The 12665-nt window shown below is 49.3% G+C and overlaps 1 protein-coding gene across 1 annotated transcript in view; it reads left to right on the forward strand.

Moving 5' to 3' along the window:
• The window catches only part of INTS3 (integrator complex subunit 3), a 120671-nt gene that overhangs the window by 29587 nt on the left and 78419 nt on the right, over positions 1–12665 (forward strand). The window contains exon 3 of the mRNA XM_082275164.1: positions 1787–1870. Coding sequence (XP_082131290.1) covers positions 1787–1870 — 84 coding nt within the window. The remainder of the gene's footprint in view (positions 1–1786; positions 1871–12665) is intronic.

The following is a 12665-nucleotide window of genomic DNA, read 5'->3' on the forward strand; positions in this document are numbered from 1 at the left end:
CGAGGGGGGGAAAAGCCTAAAAAAAGAAAATGAATGCAGCCGTCACTTGGAATGATTGCTAAGCAGCACTTTTTTATAACGTGTAGCATTGCAGTGTGGCGGCCATGTTGTTGTAGCACCTGCAAGAATAGCGCAGTGAAGTCTGATGGTCGGAGAGATAGGGGGGGTCCCGGCTGCGGGGGCCTCTCTTCCTTTCTACTATTTTTATGAGAAATTCCCTCTCTTTCTTATCTCCTCCAATCTGCTTCTGGGACATTCTGGAATAGAAACGAGGGATGGTAAAATAAGAGCCGGGGGAGGGGGAGGCGCCGCGTACATTCAACGCTCCAAATAAAGATTTCTTCTGGGATTGAAAAACAAAAGTTGGGGCAGCCGGGGCAGGTGAATGTATCACACATTCCTTCCTAGCCAGCTCCACCTGCGGGGGGCGCTCTGCCCCGGACTGATCTACAGAGGAAGAGCGACCCTGACCATGCAGAGGAAGAGCGACCCTGACCATGCAGAGGAAGAGCGACCCTGACCATGCAGAGGAAGAGCGACCCTGACCATGCAGAGGAAGAGCGACCCTGACCATGCAGAGGAAGAGCGACCCTGACCATCCAGGGGAAGAGCGACCCTGACCATCCAGGGGAAGAGCGACCCTGACCATCCAGGGGAAGAGCGACCCTGACCATGCAGCGGAAGAACGACCCTGACCATCCAGAGGAAGATCGACCCTGACCATGCATTAGTCGTGGATATTACCTTGTAAATGTAGCGTTGATGTCATTAATGTGCTGTAGGTAGCTTAGATGTGGGAGGGGCCTGGCAGACCCCACCCAGTACAAGCTGCCTGCAGGACAATACGGAAGGGGGGCAGAGACCAGACCTGTCACCCTGCAGGAGGAGAGAGCAGAGCTGTGGGAGGCGCCTAGCAGACCCCACCCACTACAAGCTGCCTGCAGAACGATACAAGAGGGAGGGGCAGAGAAGACCTTTCACCCTGCAGGAGGAGAGAGAGCAGAGATGTGGGAGGGGCCTAACAGGCTCCACCTACTACAGGCTTCCAGCAAGGAAAAAGACAAGACCTGTCACCCTGCAGGAGGGGAGAGAGCAGAGCGGTAGGAGCGGCCTAGCAGACCCCACCCACTACAAGCTGCCTGCAGAAAAATAGAGGGGCGGAGACAAGACCAGTCACCCTGCACAAGAAGAGCAGAGCTGTGGGAGGAACTCGGAATGCTCCACCTACAATAGAAAACTTTAGTAAGGGGGCGGAGACAAGACCAGAAGCCCTGCACGAGGAGAGAGAAGAGCTGTGGGAGGGGTTCAGATAGCTCCACCCACTAAAAAGAAAAAATGCAGGAGGTTGTGGAGACCAGACCATTCTCCCTTCACAAGGAGAGAGAGCTGACCTGTGGGAGGGGCTTAGCAGGCTCCACCCACTATAGAAAACGACAGGAAGGGGGAGGAGACAAGACCAGTTACCCTACACAAGGAGGGAGAACAGAGCTGTGGGAGGGGTTCAGAATTCTCCACCCACTATAGAAAACTACAGGAAGGGGGCGGAGACGAGATGAGTTCCACTGCACAAGGAGGGAGAACAGAGCTGTGGGAGGGGTTCGGAATGCTCCACCCACTATAGAAAACTACAGGAAGGGGGTGGAGACAAGACGAGTTCCACTACACAAGGAGAGAGGGCAGCAGTAAGCAGGAAGCTCCGGAACGGAGGCAGTGGATTGGTCCTCTGCAGGATAACACTTTTTTTTATTATGGAGTCATTTATATTTTTCTCTTTTTCCTGTTTTAGGTTTGCAAAGGACCCACTCAGCACGAGGAGGTGTGCCTGGGACTGTTCACTGTGGTGCTGTCTGAACCCACCCAGGCCCAGAAGGTGAGTGCTGCCGTGTGTCGGGGGTGTGTCATACAATGCTTCATAAACCAATTAGATTGTGAGGTGAAGGTGGACGAGCCAGTGATGGCAACGTTCCCGTCTCAGTACGTGGGAGGAGACCTGGGTTTGTAGGGATGATCCTGCCGTCCAATAGCAGGCATCTCCAGCTACATGGTACGGCCCCTGAGGAGCCCTCAGACCCAAAAATCTGGTCAAACTTGGTCACCAACTACAAGAAACGTCTGACCTCTGTGCTTGCCAACAGGAATTTCTCCACCAACTACTTAGTCAGCTTTTGTTTGGGGATCAAATACTTATTTTACTGTATTTACTGTATAACTATTTTTATTTTTGTTTTATATGTGTTTATTTTCTGGATTTTTGGTTGATATTCTGTCTCTATCATATAAAATACACCTATGATAAAAATTATACACCCGCCATTTCTTTGTAAGTGGGCAAATTTTCACAATCTGCAGGGATCAAATCATTATACAGGTACTGACCCCAGCATTGTGGGAGGGAGCATGCAGTCTAACACAGGAAGATCACAGCAGGTCGGCACGCTCAGTGCCCCATGTAAGAGTAACAGGTTTTCCATTCGCTTTTCAGGTTTATTTCACAGAGGCGGGGGGGCATCGCTCTGCTACCATATCTGGGGCACCCTTTAATTAGGAGGCACGCGATTGGTCCGGCAAGTCCAGCGCCTCCCCCATGCGGTTTTTATAGACGATCGCTCAGTGTGTCATCGACTGCCCATTCGACGCTTCTTGTTTTTTCCAACATTCCGAAGTTGGCGCGGGCAGGAGGGGGGGGGGGACATCTCTCTGCTTCCATATCAGGGGCACCCTTTAATTAGGAGGCACGAGATTGGTCCGGCAAGTCCAGCCCCACCCCCATGTGGTTTTTATAGACGATCGCTCAGTGTGTCATCGGCTGCCCATTCGACGCTTCTTGTTTTTTTCCAACATTCCGAAGTTGGCGCGGGCAGGAGGGGGGGGGGGGGGGGGGACATCTCTCTGCTTCCATATCAGGGGCACCCTTTAATTAGGAGGCACGAGATTGGTCCGGCAAGTCCAGCCCCACCCCCATGTGGTTTTTATAGACGAGCGCTCAGTGTGTCATCGGCTGCCCATTCGACGCTTCTTGTTTTTTCCAACATTCCGAAGTTGGCGCGGGCAGGGGAGGGGGGGCGGGAGGCACCCTCTCCGATATTTCGGGAAACTTAAAGCAAACACACTTACCCTGGGAGAGGGCGCGACCTCTGGCTCGTCCTTTGTTTTCACACCGAGCCGTTGGCATTTCTCTGGGATAATTACAAGGAAAGCAGCAAGCCGTCCCAACAAGCTGAAATAAAGACTGTCCGGAGGGAATCAAACGCGCCCCCCCCACCCCACACACACACCCCTCCCCCGGGTGACTGCGGACAATAAACTGCTTCCTGACCCAGCATCGCATTCACTGTCAGCTGGGATTCTGTGTTCAGGTTTATTTTTTCCCCCAGCCATGTCCTCGCTTTCCTTCGTTAACCACCTGCTGTCCGGGGCAAGTTTTTAATTTTTCACACTTGTTAAGATCAGCAAACCAAACATTCATTGTTTTCTGGAAGTAGACACCCTGGAGAATAAAATGGTGGCTGTTAGCAATTTGTCGTTCATTGACGGTCACAGCTCCCGTTCTTCTTGACCGTTGGGTTATACTGCCCCCCACAGGAGTAGGACACTAGGCAGAAAAAGAACTTGACTACGCCTATGGGCGGTCCCAGGAGGTATACTCCCACGCTCTGCTATAGGTACTATAGTACCTAGTCATGAGTAAGGATCTACTTCCTTGCTGGGATCTCTGGCAATTGTGTCCTTTTAGATAGACTTTTTTTTTTTTTCTCCTGCGAGATCTACAATCAACTGCCGGACTGGGCGACGGGCTGGATAATCTAGACCCAGTCTGGCCAGCAAGCACGCTCAGACCTCAGCTCCGCGATAGATCAGCCATGACATAGTCCCACTGGACGGGGGCTGGCCTGCGAGTTAAATGCTTCATAAGGTCACATATGACCAGGTCTCGGCCTGCGTTGCAGCATTCCTACTGGCTGAGTTTAGGAGCTGCTGGTCATTCCCTGACTGTTACAGCCAGGGAAGCAGCTGACCAAGCAAGATCTGTGTTTGGTTAGCTGCTTTGGAGAGCAGATAAGACGTCGGGGTTCCAACCCCAAAAAGCTGATCGCAGAGAAGATGGGGTACAGATGTTCTTGTTTCCCACCTCAGAGGAAAGGGAAAGCCTGGGTTGTGGTAAGCGTCTAGGTCAGCTGTCCACAGAGGAGATGGAGGAACATCTCTTCTCTCATCTCCTGCTGAAGTGACCAAATCCTTGCTGCTTCCGGGTTCATTCATCACAGAGGAGCTAGGAGAACCAATGTTCTTGGTTCCTTCCTCAGAGGAAAGGGAAAGCCCGGGCCTGTGATAAGCGATCAGGGCAGCTGCCCACAGAGGAGATAGAGAAACATCTCTTCTCCCATCTCCTCCAGAAGTGACCAAATCCTTGCTGCTTCCAGGTTCATTCATCACAGAGGAGATGGGGGAATGGATGTTCTTGGTTCCTCCAGTGGAAAGGGAAAGCCTGGGCCTGTGGTAAGCGACCAGGGCAGCTGCCCACAGAGGAGATGGAGGAACATCTCTTCTCCCATCTCCTCCAGAAGTGACCAAATCCTTGCTGCTTCCAGGTTCATTCATCACAGAGGAGATGGGGGAAATGGATGTTCTTGGTTCCTCCCTCAGTGGAATGGGAAAGCCCGGGCCTGTGGTAAGCGACTAGGTCAGCTGCCCACAGAGGAGATGGAGGAACATCTCTTCTCTCATCTCCTCCAGAAGTGACCAAATCCTTGCTGCTTCCAGGTTCATTCATCACAGAGGAGATGGTGGAATGGATGTTCTTGGTTCCTCCTTCAGTGGAAAGGGAAAGCCTGGGCCTGTGGTAAGCGACCAGGGCAGCTGCCCACAGAGGAGATGGAGAAACATCTCTTCTCCCATCTCCTCCAGAAGTGACCAAATCCTTGCTGCTTCCAGGTTCATTTGTCAGAGGAGATGGTGGAATGGATGTTCTTGGTTCCTCCTTCAGTGGAAAGGGAAAGCCCGGGCCTGTGGTAAGCGACCAGGGCAGCTGCCCACAGAGGAGATGGAGAAACATCTCTTCTCTCATCTCCTCCAGAAGTGACCAAATCCTTGCTGCTTCCAGGTTCATTCGTCACAGAGGAGATGGTGGAATGGATGTTCTTGGTTCCTCCTTCAGTGGAAAGGGAAAGCCGGGCCTGTGGTAGGTGACCAGGGCAGCTGCCCCACAGAGGAGATGGAGGAACATTCGTTCTCCAATCTCCTCCAGAAGTGACAGTTACGGTCACACTGCAGCCCCATCAGCCTGAGATATGGGAAGAATCACCATGATGAGAAGATAGTTAGAAGTAAATCTTTTCCCTTTTAGCTCCAGAATCCATGTGTGCGGAGGGCGGCCGTTTCATCTTTTTTGGGTTCAATCCATCAGAAAGACTTTATTATAAATAACGATGATCCCGACGGAGCCGGAAAGCATCTGCCGGCTTCTAATAAGTGAAGGGAGATTGTTTCAAGTAGCTAATTACTTTCTGCAGACTACGGAGTCCTCTGATCCGTGATTGAGAGCTGTTCTCGGCGTGCCGGCTAATGAAGCGTTGGTTATGGGGGGGGGCTCCGTCACCCTCCCTGAGGAAGCCCCCCCTCTCCGGGGACCAGAGCCGATCCTCAGGCTGTGTGTTGTGGAAGTGCAGGCAGTAATTACGCCTTCAAGACCGACGCGCGGCGGCGGCTGAAAAATAAACGTCATTAAGGTCCCAATCACATCCCAGCGTTCTGAAGATCCAAACCACCGGAGGAGAAAAAAATAAATGATTCTCTATGGAGACGGTTCAAATCTCCACTACAAGTCCCCCGAACCCAAACACCTGGAGCCCCCAAATGTTCTGGAGATTTTCTGGTAGCTCAGATTGGTAAATGTGTGTTGGGAAGGAGTAATGATCAGGTTGTGATATGGGGGGGGGGGGTGTAAACGTGTTTGGAAGGAGTAACGATCAGGCTATGGTATGGGGGGGCAGGTTATAGGGGGGGGGGTGTAAATGTGTGTTGGGAAGGAGTAAGGATCAGGCTATGATTTCGGAAGGGGGGGGCAGGTTATGTGGGGGAGGGGTGTAAATGTGTGTTGGGAAGGAGTAACGATCAGGCTGTTATGTGGGGGGGGCAGGTAATGGGGGGGGCGGGCGGGTAAATGTGTGTTGGGAAGGAGTAACGATCAGGCTGTGATATGGGGGGGGGCAGGTAATGGGGGGGGGGGGGGCGGGTAAATGTGTGTTTGGAAGGAGTAACGATCAGGCTGTGATATGGGGGGGGGCAGGTTATGGGGGGGGGCTGTTGGGAAGGAGTAACGATCAGGCTATGGTATGGGGGGGGGGGGCAGGTTATGGGGGGAGGGGGGCGGGTAAATGTGTGATTTCTGTTGCATTAAAAGCTGACATAGCCCCCCTCTCCCCCCCCCCCATATAACTGAATTATTGGTGCCCCGGGGGCGGAGGAGACCGGTACACCTTGCACCCATGGCCGCCTTTCTTCCCGCTCCTCATTACTTCTCCTTCCTGACGCGGCGTTTGATCCGACGCTCCGGATTTGCCGCTCGCTCCTCGGCTGCTGATAATTAGAGCTGCCACTTTGATGGTGGAGGTGACATGGCGCCGGGACCCCGAGCAGTCACATGATCCGTCCAACACCTGTGCCTGAACCCCCCCTCCCTCATTAACCCGCTCCACGCCACCACAGAACCACCGCACCAAATCCACAGCTACGTCTCTGCACCGAGCCTGGAGGGGCTGCTCGCCAGAAGAGCTGACAATCAGTCATGGATGTTAGCCTAACCCCCCCCCCCCCCCCCAAGTCACTCATCGAGAGCCCCCCCCCCGACTCATCGAGAGCCCCCCCCCCCGACTCATCGAGAGCCCCCCCCCCCCGACTCATCGAGAGCCCCCCCCGACTCATCGAGAGCTCCCCCCCCCCCGACTCATCGAGAGCTCCCCCCCCCGACTCATCGAGAGCTCCCACCCCCGACTCATCGAGAGCTCCCACCCCCGACTCATCGAGAGCCCCTCCTGAGAGGAAGAACTGACATTTCTCACCGATCCGATATTCCTTTCCATACATAACGGGGCGCTCGGCTGTCAATCCGCTAATTAATCATTTAATTATTTAGTTTATTATATAAATATACTAATATAGGAGTAATAAAGTATTAAATATTATCATAATTCAATTGATTTATTATTTTAATATAATTTATACTAATATAGTAATATTAAATAATATATAAAAATTACAATTCTTTGACTAATTAAACAAAATTAGTAATAAAAATGTAAATACAAGTAAAGAATATGTTCACCTTTAGTAACATGTAACGTGTTACACCCATGCTTCCCCCCTCCCCCACTGTACGGAAAATAATAGCTAATAAAAATTTTATATCATTTATTATTTATAATTTAATTATATTAATATAATTATACTAATCTAGTCATTTTAAAATGATTATAATATTATTAAAATATGAATTAAGCAATTAAAATGTAAATCCATTTTTTGAAGGATAATTTATACTAATATAGCAATATTAAATAATATATAAATATTAAAATTCTTTGACTAATTAAAATTAGTGATAAAAATGTAAATAAAATTTAAAGAATGTGTTTACCTTTAGTAACGTGTAACGTGTTACACCCATTCTTCCGCCCCCTCCCCCACTGTATGGAAAATAATAGATTATAAATAATAAATTATATAAAATATTTATTTAATTTAATTGTACTAATATAGTCATAATAAAATTTGATTATATTAATAATAAAATTATATTAATTAAGCAATTAAAACATAAATAAAATTTTTAAAGGGCATGTTCACCTATAGTAACATTTTACATGTTACACCCATATCCCTCCCCCCCCCCCCCCCCCCTCCCCAACCTCACGGGAAAATCCAGACTAATAAATAAACTGTAATAAATATTTTTTTGTTAGAATTATTGTTTTATTCTATTATTATAAAATTCAACAATAATTATAACAAAAAATATTTAATAATTTAAACAATTTAAATGTAAATAATATTTTTGATGTATATGTTTACGTTTAGTAACATTTTACATGTAACAAACCCATTTCCATTTCCCCCCCCCCCCCCCACAAACCAAAAATTCTAGACGATAAATAAATTGTATTAAATAATTTTTATTATAATTATTATTGAATTATATTATTATAGTTATAGTAATATTAAACTGATTATGTTGATATCAAAATATTAATAATTTCATCAATTTAAATGTAAATAACATTTTTGAAGTACATGTTCACCTTTAGTGACATTTTACATGTTACAAACCCATATCCATCCCCCCACCGCACAGAAACGACTAGATTATAAATAATAAATTATATATAAATAATAAATTATATTAAATATTTATTATTACTATTATTGAATTTTATTATAAGTATAGTAATACAATTATATTAATATCAAAATATATTAATAAACTAAAATGAATAATACAAATGTAAATAAAATTATTAAAGGATGTGTTCACCTTTTGTAACCTATTGCATATTATATCCATATCCCCCTAACTACACGGAAAATAATAGATTATAAATAATACATTATATGAAATATTTATGATTAATTATTTAATTATAATATAATTATACAAATATAGTCATATTAAAATATATTATCAAATTGTATTAACAAACAAATAAATTTGTAATAAAAACATAAATTAATTAAAGGATATGTTCACCTTTAGTAACCTGTTACACCCGTATCTCCTTCCCCCCCCCCCCGGGCAGACGGCAGGGGAACCTCACGCCCATTACTGGGATCTGGGCCCCTGATTTGGACAGTCACTGCCGCGCCCATTACCGGGATCTGGGCCCCAGATTTGGACAGTCACTGCCACGCCCATTACCGGGATCTGGGCCCCAGATTTGGACAGTCACTGCCACGCCCATTACCGGAATCTGGACCCCAGATTTGGACAGTCACTGCCACGCCCATTACCGGAATCTGGACCCCAGATTTGGACAGTCACTGCCACGCCCATTACTGGGATCTGGGCCCCAGATTTGGACAGTCACTGCCGCGCCCATTACCGGGATCTGGACCCCAGATTTGGACAGTCACTGCTGCGCCCATTACTGGGATCTGGGCCCCAGATTTGGACAGTCACTGCCACGCTTATTACTGGGATCTGGGCCCCAGATTTGGACAGTCACTGCCGCGCCCATTACCGGGATCTGGGCCCCAGATTTGGACGCTCACTTCCGCGCCCATTACCGGGATCTGGACCCCAGATTTGGACGGTCACTGCCACGCCCATTACCGGGATCTGGGCCCCAGATTTGGACGGCCACTGCGACGCCCATTACCGGGATCTGGGCCCCAGATTTGGACGGTCAAGGCCACATCCATTACAATATTGGCCCCAGATTTGGACTGTCACGGCCACACCCTTTACCATGATATGGGCCCCAGATTTGTACGGCCACTGCCACAACCATTACCATGATATTGGCCCCATATTTGTACGGTCACTGCCACACTAGTTATCGGGATCCGGGCCCCCCAGTTATCGGGATCTGGGGCCCTGGATTGGGTCACACGGGGTATACAGATATATAGGTTTGGTGTTTTCCATAGAGAGGGATATTGGTATTTATAAATGAACGCCCAGCAGAGTTCTCTCTCCCCTTCCTGCTTGTTATCGCATTCCTCCCTCCGCTGCGACTTCACATACATCTGTAATCTTTTATTCATAGGGTTGCCGGCGTGCGCTCAGGTCGTTAGCGAGGCCGCCTTCCTCGCTTGCCAGCCGATATCTGTCCGCCGTGGCTTCTGAAATCTCTCTACCTGCTCACACACTGTAAATCCCCCAGGGGGGGGGGGGGGGGGTTTATGCTAATCCCCCCTCTGCACAGCTCGGGGCTGTTATGGCAGAATGGCTGACGGAATGCCTAGTAAACAAATCCTCAAAACGCAATTACCAACTCGAAGAATAAATAGAACTCGGAGAAAGTTCTGATATCTTCTGACTGCCGCAAACGCCTGGAGATGAAAGCCACCGAAGTGCCTCAGATAGTGTCTGATATGGAGGGACCGCTCCTGCTGGTCCTTTGGGGTTTGCTTCTGAATGAAGCACCTTGTGATTAGAGATTTGGGTTTCAATGTTCTTATTTCCCAGCGTGGGGGGGGGGGGGGTAGCGATGGGGTCTCAAACGCCTTTCACTGCATGTGAAAACACAGAAGTGTTCACTTAGGGGCATGTCTGTAGCCCAATAGTCCCCCTCCGGAAGGAGAGGGACTCTATTCTGATCTCCCTCCTCCCCAGGGGCAAGGCTCAACTTTGTCCACCTAGTCAAAAGGCCTGGCGGACCCCTCTCCTGGTCAGCCGAAGCCAACCAACAAGTTCTAGGTGAGGGGCTCCCCCAAGGAAGGAACCTGATGGCCACACATCTTCCTCTTAGACTTCAGGGTAGGACCAAGAACCCGAAGAAGGAACCTGATGGGCACACATCCTCCCCCCTAGACTTCAGGGTAGGCCGGAGAACTCACAACCTCCATCCAAGACAAAAATGCAAAGTGACAAAACTTGTGTGGCCTGGTAACAAAAATGTCCCCAGTTTTGACAAAAGGGGGGGGGGGGTTAGCGATGGTGTCTCTAGCTCCTTTCACTGCATGTGAAAATAAACACAAGTGTGCACTTAGGGGCATGTCTGTAGTCCAATAGTCCCCCTCCCAAAGGAGTAGGACTCTATCCTGATCTCCCTCTTCTCCAGGGGCAAGGCTCAATTTTGTCCACCTAGTCAAAAAGCCTGGCGGACCCCTCTGCTCCTGGTCAGTCGAAGCCGACCAATGAGTACTAGGTGAGGGGCTCCCCCAAAGAAGGAACCTGATGGCTACACATCCTCCCCTTAGATTTCAGTGTAGGCCCGAGAACCCAAAGAAGGAACCTGATGGCTACACATCCTCCCCCTAGACTTCAGGGTAGGCCGGAGAACCCACAACCTCCATCCAAGGAAAAGAAACCCAGACAAAAATGCAAAGTGACAAAATTTGTGTGGCCTGGGTAACAAAAATTGCCCCGGCTTCGACCAAAGGGTGAGGGGGGGGGGGGTAAGCGATGTGGTCTCAAACGCCTTTCACTGCACGTGAAAATAACACAAAAGTGTGCACTTAGGGATATATCTGTAGTCCAATAGCCCCCCCTCCCAAAGGAGTAGGTCTCTATCCTGATCTCCCTCCTCCCCAGGGGGAAAGGCCCCTGACGGACAAGGCTCAACTTTGTCCACCTAGTCAAAAAGCCTTCCAGACCCCTCTACTCCTGGTCGGTCGAAGCCGACCAACGAGTACTAGGTGAGGGTCTCCCCCAAAGTAGGAACCTGATGGCCGCACATCCCCCCCCTAGACTTCAGGGTCGGCTGGAGAACCCACAACCTCCATCCAAGGAAAAGAAACCCAGACAAAAATGCGAAGTGACGAAACTTGTGTGGCCTGGTAACAAAAATTGCCCCGGTTTCGACCAAAAGGCCTAGCTCTGGAGGCACGGTGTAGAAAAAATGATCGGTGATGTGATCTTGTGCACTATACTGGCAGTGAGTTTCCAGACACCTAATTATACTAAGAGTACCCTGGGGGCCCAGCTTTCCCTTCAGCCTTCCTAGCCCATGACCAAACCAGGAGGCACTGGGCCCTTCAGCTCCCTCCACGCCAAGGGAGAACTCCCAACCCACACCTTGCGTGGTCAACGCTCATTTGGAGGGTTCCTGAGGATCCCCATCATATCAGTAGAAGTACCGTACAGTCGGCCATTCCTGCCAAAAGGCCAGAACGATGGAGTAGTACCCCTACCGGACATTGATGAGAACAGATACCACACTTGATCTTAGCCAGAAGGCGGAATACTCCCATAGACATAGCTGGACTGAGAGCTAGGCAGAAGAGGTGGTGGCCATGGGGGCTTCAGCATGGGTGGAGTGGGTAGGACTGGCATCCTATGCTGGTGAGTACAGAGGAACTTGGGCATTCTCAGAACTCCTCTCTAGCTAAGCTATGGGTCTGGTCCTTCTCGTCCTACACCCTGTTTTTGTTTATCAGTGACCAGTGGGGTGGAAGGAACCCGCCTGCTGCTCATTGGAGCAACAAAAGAGGACAAGTTCTGAAGTTGGCTAGGGATGACTTCGGAGGACTTGGCTCATGAAGGTGGGGGCTCACTTTCACCCTTGGCAGCTGAAGGAACCTGTTCCCACACTGCCGGTAGATGCATTTTGAAGGGGATTAATGCTCTTGGCAGCGGGTTTGATGTGCCATTCAGAGTTCCTTCCTGGAAAGTTCCGGATGGATTGTGCGCTCCCCCGCCGTGCGGCATCGTTTCCGATTAAACTTTGGTCCTTGTTCATCATCAGACCGGCTGACAACCCATTTGTATCCCGTCACCGCGCTCTCCTCTCATCATCTCTTCCTTGTGGAAGATTTCCGACACTTTGAAAGTCTTTCTGGTCTCCATCTCCGCGCTCGCTTTTCTCACCGCTGATTTATCCTCCCCCCATCGTTAGTTTTCTTGTATTGTGTGTGGTGGATTGGTGCCGCAGGTGGCTTTGTGCGTCATCCTGTGCCGCGCTCCTCTTTATAGTTCACCTGTCAATTTGTAGGGGAAATCCGGCAACCGA

The sequence above is a fragment of the Pelophylax lessonae genome (genome assembly GCF_965119305.1).
Source record: "Pelophylax lessonae genome assembly, chromosome: 13".
NCBI lineage: Eukaryota > Metazoa > Chordata > Amphibia > Anura > Ranidae > Pelophylax > Pelophylax lessonae.